The following is a 20,305-nucleotide window of genomic DNA, read 5'->3' as shown; positions in this document are numbered from 1 at the left end:
TAAGATTTAACCTATTTCAGAATATTTTAGAGAAAATTCATATTTGTATTTCAAAAGATGCAGCTATGTTTTCATGGTGACAGACATAATAAAGCAGCATCTTTTTTTGCCTATGTTAATGCAAATATTCCAAATCTCACTCTCCAGGAAAAAAAAAAAATCTCCAAATTGCACTATAACCAGGTAGATACAAGAATCTGGTCTTAGGTGTGGGGAGTACTCTTCCTTTAATAAGCAAAAGGCCTATCATATTATTAACTAAGAGAAAGTGAAATGTGTATCACATTAACATTCTAAAATAACAGAAAGTTAAGACTATACTAGCTATATGAATTGTGCCTGTTCGGAAAAAAAACTGTTAAATACTCAGGCACTAATAAGGATTAGGCTACCTGAAACTCTAGGATGAAGTCTAGTGCCATATTCTTTATTAGACAGTAGCAACACAGAGCAATAATAAATAAACCCAGGTATTCACCAGTTGAAACTGTGAAGTCAACAGATCTTTATCATGAAGAGGTTGATGCTAGGTGACAAAAATAGTTTTTCCTAAGTTTCATGCACAAAATATGGCAGCCTCATCTGAAAGATAGATATCATTCTATAAGTTTGATACTCATGATCAGTTTAGGAAGCAAAAGTGTCCACACAAAATGTGAGGATGCTAGGAAGCAGAACAATATAGAGTATCATGTCAACATTATCTCTTTTACCCAAAATATCTTCCATAGTTACCAAGTATTCTAGAAGAGATTAATGAACCATGGAGAATGAATGACCAAGGACTATTCATCTTTAGATATTTTTAATTGAAATATCCACTGGGCTTTAAATAACAGATACAAAAAAAAAAAAAAACCAGTTTGGATCAGAAAGTGCTGTGCTTTCTCTTGTTGAGAAATCAGAGAGCCACTGAATTCCTTAGAAACTACCTGCTCTTTATGGTTGAAACTAAATAAATGGCTTGCCCATGTGTAAGATGCAGGACCTCTTTCCTGCAACCTATGCCATTTTTACTGTAGAAACTGGATCTGTGCCATAAGAGCACAAGTACTAAACCATAAATCTGATCTTCTATCATAAAAACAGCAAAAATGGCAAGAGACAAGTCAAGATAAAATTAAAGGAAGCGAATTAATTTACCAAATAAGAATCTGTTATTCCAGAGAATTCTCATTTTGATTTGAAGAAGAGATTGAACTGTTACCTCACACCTTAAAACAGAAAGTAGCAGCAGACCCACTATTACATACTGTACTAACGGGATAAGATACAACTCTTAACTTTGCATAATCTGTGTAAAAAAGATATGCTTGACATTTGTGGAATGTCATTTCTCTTTATAGAATTATAGGCAAGATTTCTCCAATAAAACTTAACTTAAGCCAGTTATAAAACTATAACTTCACATCAAAATTTAAAAAAGTTAAAAAATGTGTTTGAATATGTACATATCACACAGGAGTGCTTGAGTGTTCCTGTAGACTGTGTTGCTGGTCAGAGTCCAGTCTACTTTCCACCTTTAAAACTGGAATAGGAGTCATCTGATCTTGCTGTAGATTAAGTTCAGATGAAGGTGGGAAGGACGATGAAGCAGTTGTCAAAAGCTGCGTCTCTGTGCATGTTTCCTCAGATTCAGATTTTATCCTCACACATTGGGAGTCAACTTCTAATTCTTGCTTTCCAGTTAAATCACAGTCCACATTAGAACTGCCTTCTGTGTTTTGAGAGGCATCCACAACAGGGTGGTACTGTTTAAGCCTTATATGCCAGGCTAAGCTGCACACTGCTGACACTGTTTTGAACTGATGAATGACATTTCTAGGGATGAAGTAGATATCATTGTCACACAGTTGAATTCGAGCATAACGAATGCCTTCCCGCCTCATTTGGTTTAGTTTTGCTTCATCCACCCACTGCACACACTGAAAAAAGGAAAAAAGTTTCATGAGATTTATTAAGTCAAATAAAATAATCAGCACAGGAAAACAGTAGGTTCAAATTAAAGCCAAACAATACTATACAATATATAATTTCCTACAATTCCTGAGATACACTTTTCCTCGTATGTTATTACTTTTCTAGTAATAAAGTACAGGTTAAAATTAGGACTGGCCTACAGAATCATTAAATAATTCAAAATGCAACTAAATATCAATATTCTTTGCCCCATGCCAGAGCAACATTATCTGTTTCTTTCACTGTCTTCCAGCCTTTTGTAGGTGAGGGCACACAGTGCAATTTGGTTAACAGCTGGGACTGCTCATGGCCCAAACTGACCACCTCAGGCCCACCTGGCATCCCAATGACTGAAGGGAGACCCTAAACATTCTGCTTGGGAAGCTCCATTTTAATGATTTTCAACATCCTCCACGAACAGGTTTTAAAATGAAATTCACTATACCATGTATCCAACTAAAAGACAAAATGCAAAATTAAATAAGTAGAGATACTTAATTTCCAAGATCTCACTCAAGGAGCAAAGGAAAAGCAAAAGTTCTTACCTGGGAAACTGGAGGTTCATGAAGGTCTAACTGAAGTCTCTGTACAACATCAGTAAAATCCTCAGCATGAAAACAAATCACATCTTTGGTTATGCGAGGTTGGTCACTCCTAATATTGACAAAATTAAGTTTTAGAAACAAGCATTTCATAATGGAAAATGATGACAATTTAAATCTTCTTGTTCCTGGAACTGCTACACTAGCAAAGAAATAGATGCATAACACCTAAGGACAAAGTATACATTTGTTTCTTTCATCAACTTAAAAAAATAAAACACCAATAAAGTGATTTTTAAAAAATTAGAATTAGTTTTTAATTTTTAAAAAATTAAAATTAGTTTATAAAACTTAAACATTAATGACTGAATCATCTAACCACTTTGCCTCACCATCTCCATGCCACTGGACGTCATCATCTTGACAAAAAGAAATGGACAGAATACATCTCAGACACAAATACCACACATTCCAGTTTTCAAAGTACAGAGTAGGGAAAAAAAAAATCTTTAACTTAAAATATTACTGTCAATCTGTGACTGAACTCTTAATTCTAAAGATCAAACCAAACTCTACAATAATATTGAAGACCCTAAAGGCATAAATATGAAAAACAAAGTAAAATACAGCTTTTAAATATGTTCTGAGCCTTGTTAAAACCAGGCCCTAACTGAGTGTAAAAGGGTGCAACCTGTAAGAAAGCTAGTATAGCAGTTGCTCCCAAAATTAAAAATAGAATTACTATATGATCTAGCAATTCCACTTCCGGGTATATACCCAAAAGAATGAAAGCATGGGCATGAAAAGATGTTTGCTCGTAACAGCCAAAAGGTGGATACGACTCAAGTGTCCACTGACAGACAAATGGACAAACAAAACATAGCATATACATATAATGAAGTACTATTCAGCCTTTAAAAGGAAGGAAATTATGACACACGGTACCATATGGATGAACCTTGAGGATACAATGCTAACTGAAATAAGTCAATCACAAAAAGACAACAACTGTTTGATTCCATTTATATGACGTATTTAAAGTGGTCAAAGGTCAAATTCATAGACTGATGTTCGCCAGGAACTGGGGGAGAGGAGAAAGGGGAGTTATTGAATAAAAGGTATAGAGTTACAGTTCTGCAAGATGAAAAAGTTCTAGAGATTTGTTTTACAACAATGTGAATATACTTAACATTACTATACTTAAAAATTGTTAAGATTTTCATTTTAATTTTGTCATGTGTATTTTACCACAATCAAAACTGTTCCCAACTTTTCAGATTGGTTAATGCTGCCTTGAGAAAATGTGGACTCAATCTTGGAATTGAGTTCCATTAACTTACCATTCACCAAACTGTACAGCTTTCAAAACCCCAACAGCAGCCGTACTCTGCCAGTCAAACCCCTGACCTACATGATCAGCATGAGCTCTTGTCCTATCTTCAAAGAGGACTTCCCGGGGTTCACTGGTCCGAGGTAGGTACTGGAGATTTTTAATTTCATTCATTGATCTGTAGTCAATTTGGTTTCAAAATAACGAGGAAGAAGAAAGCAGCAACATAAAAAATTAACAGCAGTAAGAGAAAACAGTCTACTAAAATACCAAATCTTAAATGAGGGCTGAGAAGGTTCAGCGATTTCGATCATCAACATCTGACATGCCATAATGTAATGCTGAATGGGGTGACCTCCTTTTCTCAGTCATGATGTCATGATAATATGACGGCTGTTATCTTGATCTGGCACAAATGCAGTGTTTGAATATACAAACACTATAAATAAATAGACAAATATATATAGCTCTTTAATATGTATATACTGCTCTATTTAAAATGGATAATCAACAAGGACCTACGATATATAGCACAGGAACTCTGCTCAACGTTATGGGGCAAGCTGGATAAAACAGGAGTTTAGGGGACAATGGATACATGTGTATGTATAGCTGAGTCACTTTGCTGTCCACCGGAAATAATCACAACATTTTTAATTGGCTATACTCTAATATGAAATAAGAAATTACTAAAAGGTTAGTTGCCTAGTAACAGAAAATTTGATTCAGAATTCAAGGCTGTATGTTTCCTATACCTGGAGTCATTTTTAAGTCTCAAAGCATTCTACTAGACTTAACTCAAGATGGCAACCTGAGCATCTACATCTCCTTCCACATGAAAATGGAAGTAAAAGACTTCAAGCTAATGTAGTAAGGGTGGGGAACAGAAGTGGAGGAGTGGATGGGATTACAGATGAAACAGAACTGACTATAAATTGGTAACTGTTGCTATTGAATACATGGGAGTTTTTTGTGTGCTAAAAACCTTCTAAATATAATAATCTAAGGGTGACAGTAAAGGAATGAATGCGAAGCAACAAAGAAAATAAATCAGTAAATGAACACCATCAACACATTTCTGGAAGATGAAAAATGATTAAAAGTGTTTTTCGACTAATGAAACTGAGCTGAGAAAGCCACAGGCCTAGACTAAACAAGAAGGGAATGGCAGCTAAAAAGGTTAGTAAAATAAGGATAATGGACAGAAAGGAAGTACAGTTGAAAAAAGAGCAAATAAAGTGAAATTCTGCACATAAACCTGTCACCTGTCACTCCAGTGGCAGAAATTTGGTCAGGTATTTAAACTCATACAGAGGGCAATGTAGGTAACCCACCAGCATTTATCTCTCACCTTAATTTCTTTGAAAGAACTCTACTTTTTATTAGGTCTCTCTGTCCCTACCCTCATTCACAAGTTTCAGAGATGGATCCTCATGAGTTCTGACAAACTATGTTAAGCTCATTCCTCTTGCCAGTGAATGATACAGGAATAAGCACAAACCGATTCTGGCTAGCAATATGAGAAGAAATCTGCTAAGACTTTTGGGAAGCAGCTCCCTGGCTCCTAAGAAAGTAGTAAAAGAAAACACTCTTTTCTTTTTTTAGATGTAATCAGATCCAGATGTATACCTAGAACCGCTATCACCATTCAGCAGCAACTGTAATGGAAGCCACTGTAAATACAAAGCCTAGGCAGAGAGAATGACAGAGGAGAGAAAAGGGAAAGACCTTGTTCCTTGATGACAACACTGCACCACTGACTATATGCTGCCTAGATCAACCTCTCTCAACTTCCTCAAATATAAGACATTTTATTTTATGAACCAGTTTGAATCAATTTTGTTGCTTGTAACCAAAACCATTCTGATAAACTTTCAGCCAAAAAATCCTGCATGTTCTTCTCTAAACACACTGAACTTACTATATTAACTCACGTAATCCTCTGGCATTTGGACATATCCTTTAACATCCACTTCTATGCCAGTTAACTCTAAAGTGAAACCTACCTATTGACAAGCCTTACTGAAATACAAAAAGAATGCCCAGTAACCCCAATGCTTTATTTCTAAATAGAAACAAGTCAACCAAGAATCACCAGATATGTGAAGACAGTCTAGAGCAGCCTGAAAAACACCAAAATAAACAACACTGAAATTTACGAAATTTTAAGAAATTTTAAAGAAATTTTTCAGAAGACAAAGTCAAATAAATGTCCCAAAATCGAAAGCAGAAAGATAATAAGAAATATGAAGATAATCAAACTGAGAGATCTATTATTCAACCAACAGCAATTTCCAAAACCAATGGTTTTGGTTACAAGCAACAATAGAAAGAAATAATAGAGAAATGAAGAGATTACTGAAGCAACTAAGCAAGAAAAATTTCCAGAAATCAAAAAAGACATGAATTTTAAGTTTAAGGAACCCACCAAACAACAAAAAGGATTAAAATGTAAGAATAGGAATTAAAAACCCAAGCAAAGATGTGTCATTGTGAAACTAAGCTCCCAGGAGAGGAAAAGAAAATAGGTTACTTACAAAAGAATAATGACACTGGCATTAAGACTTCTCATAAACAATATTAGATACCAGAAGACAGTGGGGCAATGTTAAAAAATCCTAAGGAAAATACATCTTCTAGACTCCAGCTAAACTACAGATCATATTTAACAATAGAAAAAGAAATTTTCAGACATTACGATCACTCAATATCTTCCCTTTCTTAGAATATAATGAATATGTGATCAAGCAGAAAAATAAACCCAGGAAGAAGACAACCATAAGTTTAGGTAGAAAAGCATTAAATGGGAACTACTAGGTAGGTAACTGTGAAATAAGCTCTTCACACTGAGGTAAAGAAAACACAGAGCTCCACAAGATTTCCAGGTGAAAAGTGATGTTAGACCAGACAGTATGGTTGACATTCTGGATTCCTGAGGGTATGATAAAAGCAAAGAATGCAATGTAACTAACAACATTCTCCCTCAAAGAAGCTATATTAAAAAAAAAAGCCAAAAAGAAGCAGTAGCCAAAGCCATGCAGAAAGTTCATGTGATTTTAGAAAAAAGTCTTTGTGACTCCCTTGGACTGAAGCCCCACCAGGCTCTGCTGTTCATGAAATTCTCCAGGCAAGAATACTGGAGTGGGCTGCCATTCCCTTCTCCAGGGGATCTTCCCAATCCAGGGATTACAGGTCTCCTGCTTTGCAAGCAGATTCTTTACCGTCTGAGCTACCAGGGAAGCCCAATCTTAAACAATAGAAAGAATAGAAGATATCAGAAATATGGTCAAAAGTGTATAGTATCCCCTCAAAAAAGGCCATCAGAAACAAGAAAAACCAAACAATTCAAAAATAACCAGCAAAATCCAAATATGAACCAAACTAAAATGTGGCATGATTTTCAGTATCTAGGTGAAATATAGAAAAGAAAGATCCTTTGTTTATTATTCCTTTGAGTGACAACAAACCACTCGAACCTTAGAATACAAATTTTAGCCTCCAGTAAACTTACTACCCATATTATTTTAAATGCCTTTTACTGACTTTCAAATTTTAGAATACTCCTCTTGACAAAGCATATAGAGTCTAATTATAGTTTTAAAACAGAATATGAATTAACCTCACCAATGTATAAGCACAGTTGACAAAAAGTACAAGGAGCGGGGAAAGGCTAGAGTAAGAGTCATTTAACTATCTGGAAAATCCCAAAAGGAAGGAATCCCTACCCAGTATACCATGAAATTGACAAATTTCCTGCCAAAGCCTTAAAACAAAAAAAGGCATTAAAAACAGACAACATTTTTGCCTCTGGTGAAAAAAGGGTGTTTGCATCTGGAGGAAAAGGTAGCCAGGATTTTGTTTTAATTATAACCCCCCCATACTGTTTGATGTTTTAAAACCCTGTGCATATATTTCTTTAACTCTACAGTTTATAAATTTAAAATCATGTTCATTTGCAATGCCCTTGATAACTAAACAGCTTCTGCATTGATTTCATCATTTTCAGCAACAGGACATTCTCAATAACACATAAAGATGACATTACTGTTTAAGTTCTGATTTATTCACTCTAATTCAAACTGCTTTTGATGCCTCTCTTAAGAATATTTAATCCCAACAGAAATTAAATTTGATAGTACCTCAGATTAGTGGAAAAATAATAAATTGTTAAATAAACAATGTGGGTTCAACTGTCTAATTACTTGAAAAGAATGTTAAACAGAATCTCTCCCTCTATACTGAAATCAACACCAGGTTAGATACATATTACTGAAATCACATATGTAACTAGGAGAAAATGTGAGTATTTTGTAACACTAAATGAGAGAAGGCCTTTCTAAATTTGCCACTAAGAAAGAAATCTCAGAGGAAAAGATATATCTGACAACATATGAATAAAACTTTGTGACTAAACAGAAAAGAAACAACATCTCAATGGAAATATAAGTAAAGAAAATTAAAAGGGAATCACAGAAGAAGAAATTCAAACCCCTCAAAAAAGGCAAATTAAAATAACATTTTTGTCCAATCAGATGAAAAAAGAGAATGTTAGTGGAGGGTTCAGGGGAAAGGGTACTATCTTACTATGTGGGTGGAAATATAAATTGGTACATTTCTGGAAGTCATTTAGAAATGTGTATATACTTTGAGCCTTTAGCAATTTCTACTAAGAAAATAAACATGCATATACACAAAAAATATCTACCTACCTACCTACCTATCAACCAACCAGCCAGTCAACCCACTAGCCAGCCACAATGATGTACCATACATGTTTAGTAACTGGCTTTAGTGGGGGAGATGGCTGATTTGCATTAGGTTGGTGCAAAAGAAATTGCAGTTTTCATTGTTGAAATTTGCCATTTAATATTGGAATACATCCCTAAATAATGTGATTATGTTATACACGATTTTAATGTACATTTCTTGCTTTATGTTTTGCTAATGACTTGTTGCTTACTGTTTACTTTGTATTTATTTTAGGCTATAGAAATGATGTTAGACAAAAAGCACACGAGCAATTTTCTTATTTGAGTTCAAAAAGAGTCATAAAGCAGCGGAGACAACTCGCAACATCAACAACACAGGTGGCCCAGGAACTACAAACGAACATACAGTGCAATGAGAAGCACTGTGGCCGGCCATTTGAAGGTGATAGCAACCAACTGAAAGAATCATCAGAGCTGATCCTCGCACAAGAAGTTGCCGAAGAACTCAACCTCGACCATTCTATGGTTGTTTGGCATTTGAAGCAAGTTGGAAAGATGAAAAAGCCCACTAAGTGGATGCCTCATGAGTTAACTGCATATCAAAAATAGTGTCCTTTTTGAAGTGTCATCTTCTCTTATTCTACATAACAATGAACCATTTCTTGATTGGACTGTGATGTGTGATGAAAAGCGGATTTTACACAACTGGTGACAACCAGCTCACTGTTGGACTGAGAAGAAGCTCCATTCACTTCCCAAAGCCAAACGTGCACCAAAAAAAGGTGATGGTCATTGTTTGGTGGTCTGCTGTCGGTCTGATCCACTACAGCTTTTTGAATCCTAGCGAAATCATTACTTCTGAAAAGTATGCTCAGCAAATCGATGAGATGCACGGAAAACTGCAATGCAAGCAGCTGGCATTGGTCAACAGAAAGGGCCCAATTCTTCTCTATGACAATGCCTGACTGCCCATCTCACAACCAACACTTCAAAAATTGAATGAATTAGGCTATCGAAGTTTTGCCTCATCTGCCATATTTACCTGACCTCTTGCCAACCAACTACCACTTCTTCAAGCATCCTGACAACTTTTTGCAGGGAAAATGCTTCCACAACCAGCATGAGGCAGAAAATGCTTTCCAAGTGTTTGCTGATCCCAAAGCATGGACTTTTATGCTACAGAAATAAACAAACATATTTCTCATCGGTTGGTGTACATTGTAGGTGGTTGTACAGCTGTTGCTGACTGCAATGGTTTCTATTTTGACTAATAAAGTGAGTTTGAGCCTAGTTAAAATGATTTAAAACTCACAGTCCGAAACTGCAATTACTTTTGTACCAACCTACTAGCTGATTTGCTGATTTCTGTGGTATGAATACTCCCAACATGGCCAATTTCAAGCTATTCACGTGATCTCACTCAATGTGGAATTGTGAGGCTAACAATGGCCCTATGAGCTGGTATAAACTGGCTCCAGCACACCATTGTCATGTTTATCAAAATACCATTTGTCAATATACTAAAAAAATAGAAACAATTTACATTAATAAGGAATTGGTAAAATAGATCTTGATACAAACACACAGTCAAAACTACAGTTATTTAGAAATGATGGTATGGCTGCATCTTAGTAAGACACATTTTAAAGTAATCATCATGTAAAGAAGGAATTCATCTGTGTACAAAGAAAATTTATGAGTGAATATAGACCAAAATTTAAAGGTTACCATGCCTGAATGAGTGGGATTATAGATATTTTTTGCCTTTTTACTTTTTTTCTGTTATCTGATGTTTGTTTTTTAAGTTTATACCAATCAAGAAACCAAACAATTATTTCCTTTGGGGAAAGATCATAGAATAAAAAAATATATACAATACTTAAGAATTTAGAATATCAAAATTCATCATTATGAGGTACAAAAACTGCTGTGGTTTAGCAATGTGCAGAGGTTTTGGTTTATTGACATGTTCTATCATGCTACCACCTCGCATTTATGGTTTTTATAAACTATTTTCATAATTATCACCAAGTACTAAGATTATCCATACTTAGCTCTAGTATTACTTTTTTTTGAGTTTTAAGGTAAGGTCTAAAGCTAATCTGTTAAAACTCATTTTGGGGACCTTAATTTTGAGTTCCCATTTCCATAATCTAAGCAAATATATGCCATGTTCAGTCTCATTAAATGAGATTTGTTCTCATAGTCCTAAAGTAAGTTAATCTACATTTGTTTTAAACAAATTTTGCTTCAAACAAAAAATATGTTAGGCCAATATGAATTACTATACATCACTGGTTTTACACTCAGCAAACACTGATCACTTGCTATGCGCTATGAAGAATTAGATTGTCCTCAAAAAGGTTAAAATTTATAGTAAAAACCAAAAACTTTGTCAACAGATCATTAACGAACAGAATGATGTGTGAGCACTGAAAAGGGAATGACCAATTGTTTAAGGGAACAAAGAAAAGCTTCACAAAGGAAGTGACATCCAAGTTGAGTTCTGAAAATTCATTAAGAGTAGATCAGGTAGAAAGGAAGATGATGAAGGGATGCTACTCCAAGTAAAAAGAGCAGGGCAAAAGCAAACAGATGTGAAAGACCATGGTTTAGAAACTGAACTCAGTGTGGCCGGCCCAGACTAAAAGCAGATACACCTAGAAGGGATACTGACAGGGCCAGATGATAACAGAACCTATCAACCACACAAAGGAGTTTGAACACTTAATTCGCAGGCAATTAGGACCCAGGTTTTAAGAACTGAAGGATTTTTTTTTATTTTTAAAAGGATGCCTCACTCTGGTATCTGTGTAATGAGTGAACTGGACTAAGGAACTGACAACTTAAAGAGATTTACTTAAGACAGCTCTTTAAATAAATCAGAAAAAATGGTTTTCAAGCTGCTCAACTCTCAATCATTTCTATAAGCAACCAACTGAAAAAGGGCTTTTGCTTATCTGAGAAAAACCAGTGTTTACCGTCGTCTTTTGAAGGGTGACTTTGGCATGTCTGCTGTAGGGATCATCTGCTCTCCTGGCCTGACCCACATGATGGGCCCATCATCACTCTGGGACCTACACTGGAGTCGGAGGCTGGAAAGTGTACCCCAGGGCAAAGTCATCTGGAAGTCAAAAGAATAAGTCATGTTAAAGGAAATTTTTTAGACTACTTACAAGTTAACTCCTCACACCCAAAAGGAAGCTTTAGAAAGCTTATTTTGTGTATGTATAAAAAGAAAAAAAAATGTTGTATTAGATAGTAATTTATATGTAAAAAAACATAAGTGAAGTTAAGTATTTTACTTAATTTTCTGAACATTTCTCTTCAAAATATGGGATAAAACTGAATTTTAATAGATAAGATTAGCTTGTGTATGCATGTCCTCAGTCACTCTGTCGTGTCTGACTCTTTGTGGCCCCAGTGACTGTAACCTGCCAGTCTGTCCTCTGTTCACAGAATTTTCCTGGCGAAAATACTGAAGCAGATTGCCATTTCCTCCTCCAAGGGATCTTCCTGAACCAGGGATTGAACCTGCATTTCTTGAGCCTCCTGCATTGTAGGCAGATTCTTTACCACTGTGCCACCTGGGAAGCCCCTATGATTAGCTTAAGATTTTTTAATGCAAAGTATCCATTTAAATAGTAATCAGAACTTTAATAATCTGAAAAACACTCACTTTCAGAAATGGTGATTCTTCTAACATATCAAGGAACTCTGGGAAATAATCACCAACTTCTTCATCTACTGCTCCAACGAGACTTATCTGCCGCATAGGACCTGCTCGGTAGGTGCCACAGCAGTATGTCCTGTTGACCTGAGATGAAACGAAAGGGGGGCGGAAAGGAGTGAAGTATACTATAAGAATCAGAATATCGTATTGTTTCCAATATTCCTATTTCTTTTATATACTAAGAACTCAATGGTCAGTACCTTGGATAAAATCAACAGTTACAGAAAGGCACCCTAGCACACTGACAAATATACTGACATATGAACCACAAACAGAAATTCCAAAATGCAAGTCAGTCCATGGTACCAAGGAAATCTCAAGGAAATACTGAAAACATTAAGATATACTTAAATTTCTCTGGGAATGATGATTTTTAACTCTTTAAATACTTGCAGTCTTTGTTAGGAAAAAAAATCAGTAAATAAATAGTTAAACTGACAGGATAGAAAAAAAAAACAAAAAAAGACTATTAATTTGACAAAAAAGTCAAATTAATCTTCCATATTCATTTTGTAGTCCTTAGGCTGAAAGCTTTCACATCAAGCCAGATACAAGGACGACTATTATCAAAACCAATCTCCCATCACTTCCATGTAAGATTCTCCACCCAGGTAGGCTGATCATTTTTTCTAACCAATTTAGCCAAACTTTTATCTACCTGCAGTGATTTTTCTCTTGAGTCTGCCTTCTTGGAATGTCTTCTTTTCTGTCAACCTAAATCTTAACTTTCAGAGACTGGTTCTAGACTTTTCCTCTGGAAGCCTTCCTGATTACTCTTATAATAATCTAATGTTACCTGCAAGCACACAGACATTCTGTATCAATTCTCTAGTAAGCTTAAGGCATGTTCTAAGCAGCCCTAAGAAATAGGAAACCCAGAGAATCCTAACCTTCATACACAATCTACCAACAATACAATATAAGCTGATATCAATTCTAGTCATACTATGTATGTTCTTAATACTCCAACCTCCAATTCAAAATGAATTGTTTCTCAAATGGAGAGACAGATCCTGTACATACAGATGACTTAAACACTAGATTCTAACAAGCATTCCACCTTGGTTCAGTAACCTAGCATTTTCTACGTTATGTAAGATGCAGATTAAGTTGAGAAGCCTAATATATAATTATACTTTTTTTAAAGGTAGGTCTCTACTGAACAGTCAAAAATTTTTTTAAAGACAATTGTTACTGTTTCAAAAACCGACTATTTTGCTTAACAGAAAGAATGAAGGACCTTCTAGTATTTCTTACAGTTCTTTACTGCTGGTTTTTTAGCAGTGTTTTCAAAATCATCCCAATGCTTTTTTTTTTCTATAGACAATCTAATGTCATCCTACACATACACATACACATACACACACTCACAAAAGGTCTGAGATCTTGTTATTAAAGAGCAGTCATTTCTTAATTCCTTATGAATCTTTCCCCCCAGATCTCCTTAGGTGATCCCAGACCAGAATTACGTTGCATATATTTGTATGAATTACATTCCATTTGTTTGTATGATCATCATGCTATTAAAAGTCAGGGGAGGCAGTCTGGGAAAAAGGCTATATTATGTGATATAGAGGTAAGAAGTTTTTCTAAGCAAGCATTATTCTAACCTTTCTAAGCCAAGCACCCTAAACAACTAAAGCAGATTTAACTTTGGTATTGATACCAGCTCTAGGAACCATATGCTTTCAGGATTAATAAAAGAATTACCAGGCTCCTCCAAATACCTCCTCCAGCTATTCCCAATTATCAGAAATTCCTTACAGCAAAGGCTTTCAAACTACATGGTAAGTCTCCCAAAGATGAGTCACCATTTAAATCTCACATAACTTAATCTTGAAGAAGTACACAGCCATGTGGTAGTTTTCATCAACTTCTGTTGCCTGCTGGCTTTGAGATTATACAACTCAGTGCATTAAAAATCTGAAATCACATTGCTTTAAATTTTACACAAAAAGGGAACCTGAATTAACATTTTTATACAGTACTCCATGATTACCTAATTTAAGTACTACCAAATTCAATAGCACTGAACTTGAAGACAACGTAAAAAGGCAAACACCTAGAATAATTAATATGTGACATGAAGTAATATAAAACATCCTCTCCTATTCTGGAAAGAGAAGAAAGTAAACCTGAAGAGGAGAAATTGTTGAATTTATGCTTACTGAGTCTAGAAATAGTCAGCCATTAAACTCTGGCCCCCCAAAAAGGTGGTAGTAGTAGAGCTGTTTAATGTATCTACTGTTTATATACAATAATTTAACAAATGCTAATGTTTATAATGTATTTTTAAAATTAACAGCACGTTAGAAGACTAACAACATTTATGGCCAGAAATTCAACATGTACTAACTGTGACCTAATGCCAAACAAGCAAATTACTAATTACTGCCCAGTAACTATTCGGTCCTTTTTTTTTTTACTTACAAAACTTTTTGGGCATACAGCTGCTTGGCAGCTAAGTGTGACTAAGTTCTGGCCCAAATGTTAGCGTAAGTTACATACGCAATTTCTAGAGCATACATAAACTGCCTGCTCTCTACTTCCTCTTTTTTTCTTTTGAGGGCCAAGTTCAACTATGCACATAACAAAGTCAAAGGAAATGGAAAAACCAAAGATAGAATGAAAGTAGAATCCAAGATGACATCAGATGGGACAGAGCTGCTTTACCTCTGGACTTGTTATTTAAGAGAGAAACTTATTTTTTTCTAGCTACTATATGTGCGATCTCTTTGTTATGGTGGTTTAGCCTGTATCATATGTACACTTTGTACTAAAGGAGGTAATACTTCACACTGCACAGATGACATCTGGAGTATTATCTCCTGCTCTGGGCTAAAAAAAAAAGGTCTGTTAAAAAAGCACACTCAAAAGAGAACAACTAAGATGATTAGTGACTTGGAAATCAAAAAATTGGAAGAAGAATGATGAAATTAAAAATATTTCAGAAGTATATGACTTGGAATTATTAAAGTGGGGACACAATAGTCTTCAAATACTTGGAGTCTTCTCACAAGTAGCTTTACATAACCTTAAATAAAGCATAAGGATTACAGGAAGGCCAGTATCATTCATTTAATCAAAGTTTACCATATATTATACACAGAAACTGTCCTAAATACAGATACAGCAAACCAGACCTTTAACTAGTCCCTGTAAACTTAGTCTAGTAGAAAGAGGCAGACACTAAACAAATATTTAACTATAAAGTATGACAAGTCTTCAGGCACTTACAGGACACTATGAAGGAGAACATGGGATCCTGATCTAGGGAATAAACTGTTCCTCAAAAATAACAATGAATTAAACTCTACAGAACAAGTTTAAGAGCTTCCAGGTACCTCAGCTGGTAAAGGTCTGCCTGCAATGCAGGAGACCCTGGTTCAATTCCAGGGTTGGGAAGTTCCCCTGGAGAAGGGATAGCCTACCCACTCTAGTATTCTTGGGCTTCCCTGGTGGCTCAGAGGGTAAAGACCTGCCTGTGAGAAAGCTGGGTGTGATCCCTGGGTTGGGAAGATCCCCTGAAGAGGGCATGGCAACCCACTCCAGTATTCTTGCCTAGAGAATCCCCATGAACAGAGGAGTCTGGCAGGCTACAATCCATAGGGTCTCAAAGAGTCGGACACAGCTGAGCGACTAAGCACACATAACAAGTTTAAAGGAAACAAGATCCTTAAGCATCACTCTTTCTAGGGTCTAAAAGAAAGCTAATGGTGCTAAATAGAAAACAAAAGAGAAAAATAAAGACGAGACTGGAGAAACGAACTGTAGTTGTATTATAGAAATCCTTGAAGATCATTTGTATTATAGAAATCCTTGAAGATCATGTTAAGAATTTGGAAAGTCACAAAAGTAAAAGAAAGTTATCAGGTTTGCCTTTTTTAAGGGGGGTAGGTGGCTTGGGGTTTGGTTTCGTTTTGTAAAGGGACAGTGAAAGAGAAGAGACTAATTAGGAGGTTTCTGGAATATTCCAAACAAGAAACAACAGACTAAGCTTTCAGCAGTGTAGTTGATGTTTTAAAAACTTGAAAAATAACAATAAAACTGTGAGATCTTGGGGAAAGATCAGATATGAAAGAGAAGAGAAAGGATTGTCAAGAATGTCTTACAGGTTCTGCCCCTGGCAACCAAACAGAGAAAACACTCTTTCTACCAGAAGAGAGGACCAGGTTTGGGTGGGGAGGTGATATCTTCAGCTGGGGACAAGGTGAGCTAAAGAACAACTCTTCTAAAGACTCTCAAGGTCTTAATCCCTAGAACCTGTGACTGTTATTTTACATGGCAAAAGGACTTGGCAGCTGTGAATGAATTAAGACTTTGGAGATGGGGAGATAGTCTGGGTTATCCAGGTGAGCCCTAAATGTAATCATAGGTGTCAAAAGAAGGAAGCAGAGGGGATCTGACAAAGAGAAGGTGATGTGATGATAGATGCTGAGACTGGACTGATGCACTCTGAAGATGGAGGAAGGGACTCACAAGCCAGGAAATACAAATGGCCACTAAAAAAAAAAAAGGCAAACAAAAAAACAAGCAAATTTTAAGAAAAAGATTCTTCAGAGCCTTCAGAACTGAAGAGACTAAATTTATATTGTCTTAATGATGGAGCAGGGGCATACAGGTCCTTGCCGCACCCCCCATGTCCTCTGCCTGCCTTTTGCCTGTGGAAAACTTCAGTCAAGAATAAGTTTAATCAGAAAAGTGAGAAATGTGGGAACAAAGGAAAACAGTCAGAGGAGACTAAATAATAATAATCTAGTCATTAAGCACAGTCAAGGACTTTCAGCTCTTTCTCAAGGGCTATAGATAATATTCTGGGCCATATCCTGTGAGCTGTCTTGTAGATACTAAAACCTCAGATGGAAAAGTTAACTACAAGATAACCAGACTGAAACAAGAACCCGAGCTGCCACAATTCCAAGAACTGACTGCAAACAAAGGAGTCCACCCTGAACTGAAGATTAACTGTACCAAAAACCATCATGGGGAGAAAGCAATGAGGCCCCACTCCAGTACTCTTGCCTGGAAAATCCCATGGATGGAGGAGCCTGGTAGGCTGCAGTCCATGGGGTCACTAAGAGTCAGACATGACTGAGAGACTTCACTTTCACTTTTCACTTTTCACTTTCATGCATTGGAGAAGGAAATGGCAACCCACTCCAGTGTTCTTGCCTGAAGAATCCCAGGGACGGGGGAGCCTGGTGGGCTGCCATCTATGGGGTCACACAGAGTCGGACACGACTGAAGCAACTTAGCAGCAGCAGCAGCAAAACCATCATGATGATGCTAGTCAGACCACTGATGACCAATTTGAAGATGACTGTTAGAGATGACTGTGCTGTTTCTGCATGGAGAACCACCCCCCGCCCCTGTCTATAAATGCTCTCAACTCCCTGCTTGTCAGGGTTGGGGAGTCAGCCTTTGGACAGATGTCTGTACTCTCACCACACTCCCCCCGCCCACAACCCCAGTTGCTGGCACCTGAAATAATGGAAACTTTCCTTTCCACCTACCCACAAAGTGGGAAAACCAGGTTCAATCCCTGGGTTGGGAAGATCCCTTGGAGAAGGAAATGGCAACCCACTCCAGTATTCTTGCCTGGAGAATTCCATGGACAGAGGAGCCTGGTGGGCTGCAGTCCATGCGGTTGCAAAGAGTCGGACACGACTGAGCAACTCCACTTTCACTTTTCCTTCCCAGCAACCTGGCCTGCTTATTGGCTTCTGAGCAGTGAGTAGCAGGACTCTGCCCCTCTGCCCACACAAACTCAGTAACACTTCGACACTATGTTTTGTGGTACTTTGTTAATGTAGTTTTAAAAGAGACCTGACTAGAGAAAATAAGAGTTCAAAGAGCAAGCATCTTAGAAAGCTCCAAATTAAAAAACACAAAGGGGAAAGAAAAGTCAACAAAAAAACAACGTAAAGGAGTTGTCAAGTGGTCAGAGAGGTTTGAAAAAAACCAAGAGAGCACAGTATTATGAAAATCGAAGTAAGAAAATATCTCAAGGAATTTGATCAAAATGCTGCTGAGACTTCTAGGAGGATGAAGATGAAAAATGCTCACTGGTGACCTTAGCAAGAGATGTTTCAGGGAAATTACGAGGCCAGAAACCAAACTGATGTGGAGATACAAGGAAATGGAGACAGCAAATGCAGACAATTCTTTCAAGAAGTTTGACTGTGAAAATAAGAATGGTTTGTGGTTAGAGAAGGACACACGATCAGGGAGAATTAGGATGGAAAGACTAAACAACCCTTGATAGGGTGTATAAGCTTTCACCAGCAATATAAGAAAGTATGAGTTGCCCCACTACCCCATTAAGAGGATATTAAAAAACTTCTGGATTTTTACTAATAAGTTAAAACTGGCATTTTAGTAGTTTTAATTTCTTTTTCTTAAGAATGAAGTTGCATACCTTTTCAGATAAGAGGATTAAAGGGCCATTCGTATTTCTTTTTCTGTTAAGTGTCCATTTGGAATGCTTATTTTTATACTGTGTTGCTAGTATTCCTCTTATCTGTTAGTATTTCTAGAGCTCTTTATAGTTTAGAAAGGTTAATCTTCTGTCAGTGATACAGATTTGTTTTTTGACCTTGTTTATGTCATTTTTGGTTTTGTTTCGGTCATAGTTAAAAAGACCTTTGCCACTCCAAAGCTATGAAAGAACTCTTGTTTTCTTATATTTCTCTTGATTTTCTACGTTTAAATCATTGATCCCATTTGGAATTTATGATGGTATACAGTGATACGAATACTAATATAAACTTTAGATACCTGATGTCCCAGCACTACCATCTCTCTGTCACCAATGACTTCAGATGCTAACATTTTTATATATCACATGTGTATACGTATTTCGGTCTACTTCTGGACTTTTCTGTTTCACTGAACAATGTTCACAAACTAGTCTATGCTTATTTAATAATTAAATCTTTAAAATATATTGGTATCTGATAAGGCACTCCTCCATCACTGCTTTTCTTTTTCAAAGTTCTTATCTGTTTTTTCACATAAATTTCCAAATCAAGCGATTGTCCCAGAAAAAAACAATTATTGGGGTTCTTATTGGGATTATGTTTGACTTACAATTTAGGGGAATCATCATTTTAATGTTGATTCTTCTCAATCCAAGAATGTGGTATATCTTTCCATTTATGTCTTCTTTTGTGTGATGCTTTAGTACTAATACAAAGAGTAGTGAAAAGGTAAAGAAGGCTGCTAGTTAAGGTAGACTGAACATATGATTTATTTTTATTTCTTATCAAAACCCCACTCAATTGAGTAAAACAGAAAGGCTATAAATTTCAGAAGCTCAAACAGAAGTGAAAATGATAGAAACAAGCTATTAAAACATATTCTGAAGGTAAAAAATGTATAGGAGAATCAGCAACTTAGAACTCTGAACACTGAATATAGAAGATACCTCAAAAGCAAGTTCGTGCTACAAACTCATGGAAAGGCTAAATATCCCAGAAGATGGGAAACAAAGGACAGAACTAAAACAATGAACATGGGTTTAAAATCGGTTTACAAGTCATTCAGACCCCTCCCCGTACTCACTTTCCACCTCCCACATCCAATCCTTTTTCTTATCCTATCTATATTTGTGGAGAAAATGGACAAGAGGCTATAGAAACAAAACTACCAGTTACACCTGTGGAAGTGTGAAAGAAACCCTGTATACTGAAAAGACAGAATTAAATTCCATATAGTTTAACAATGAAATCATCTACCTATTTCCACAGTTCAGTCCCAAGAATTCTAGCAGACAGGGATACAAGCTACTCTACTCCTCTAGCAAAAATATGGTAGATTCTTAGCTGTAAAAATTAAAAGCCCCAAAGAAAAGATCTCGAAATGCTAATATCTGGAGTTTTCTGATAATGACATGGCTAGAGTCCTTACCCAGTCATCATCAAATGGTAAGTGCCACCTACGAGTTCATGAGTTTCTAATCAGTTTTGTACTGATTCATATTTAAATATAAACAGATCACCAGACCTTTGAGGAAAGTATCTAACATAAACAG

General features: G+C 36.3%; 1 protein-coding gene across 1 annotated transcript in view; it reads right to left on the bottom strand.

Moving 5' to 3' along the window:
* Positions 1 to 788: 788 nt before the first annotated feature.
* Positions 789 to 20,305, bottom strand: part of RSBN1 (round spermatid basic protein 1) — a 39,730-nt gene continuing 20,213 nt past the window's right edge. Inside the window, exons 3-7 of the mRNA XM_052637952.1 lie at positions 12,220 to 12,357; positions 11,522 to 11,664; positions 3,842 to 4,009; positions 2,505 to 2,613; positions 789 to 1,925 (exon numbers count right to left, since the gene is read on the bottom strand). Of these exons, the coding sequence (XP_052493912.1) occupies positions 1,455 to 1,925; positions 2,505 to 2,613; positions 3,842 to 4,009; positions 11,522 to 11,664; positions 12,220 to 12,357 (1,029 nt within the window). The 3' untranslated portion in view covers positions 789 to 1,454. The remainder of the gene's footprint in view (positions 1,926 to 2,504; positions 2,614 to 3,841; positions 4,010 to 11,521; positions 11,665 to 12,219; positions 12,358 to 20,305) is intronic.

Source organism: Budorcas taxicolor, chromosome 3, assembly GCF_023091745.1.
Source record: "Budorcas taxicolor isolate Tak-1 chromosome 3, Takin1.1, whole genome shotgun sequence".
Taxonomy (NCBI): domain Eukaryota; kingdom Metazoa; phylum Chordata; class Mammalia; order Artiodactyla; family Bovidae; genus Budorcas; species Budorcas taxicolor.
Note: the sequence above shows the minus strand (reverse complement) of the source record. Positions and strands in the feature narration are given on the sequence as shown.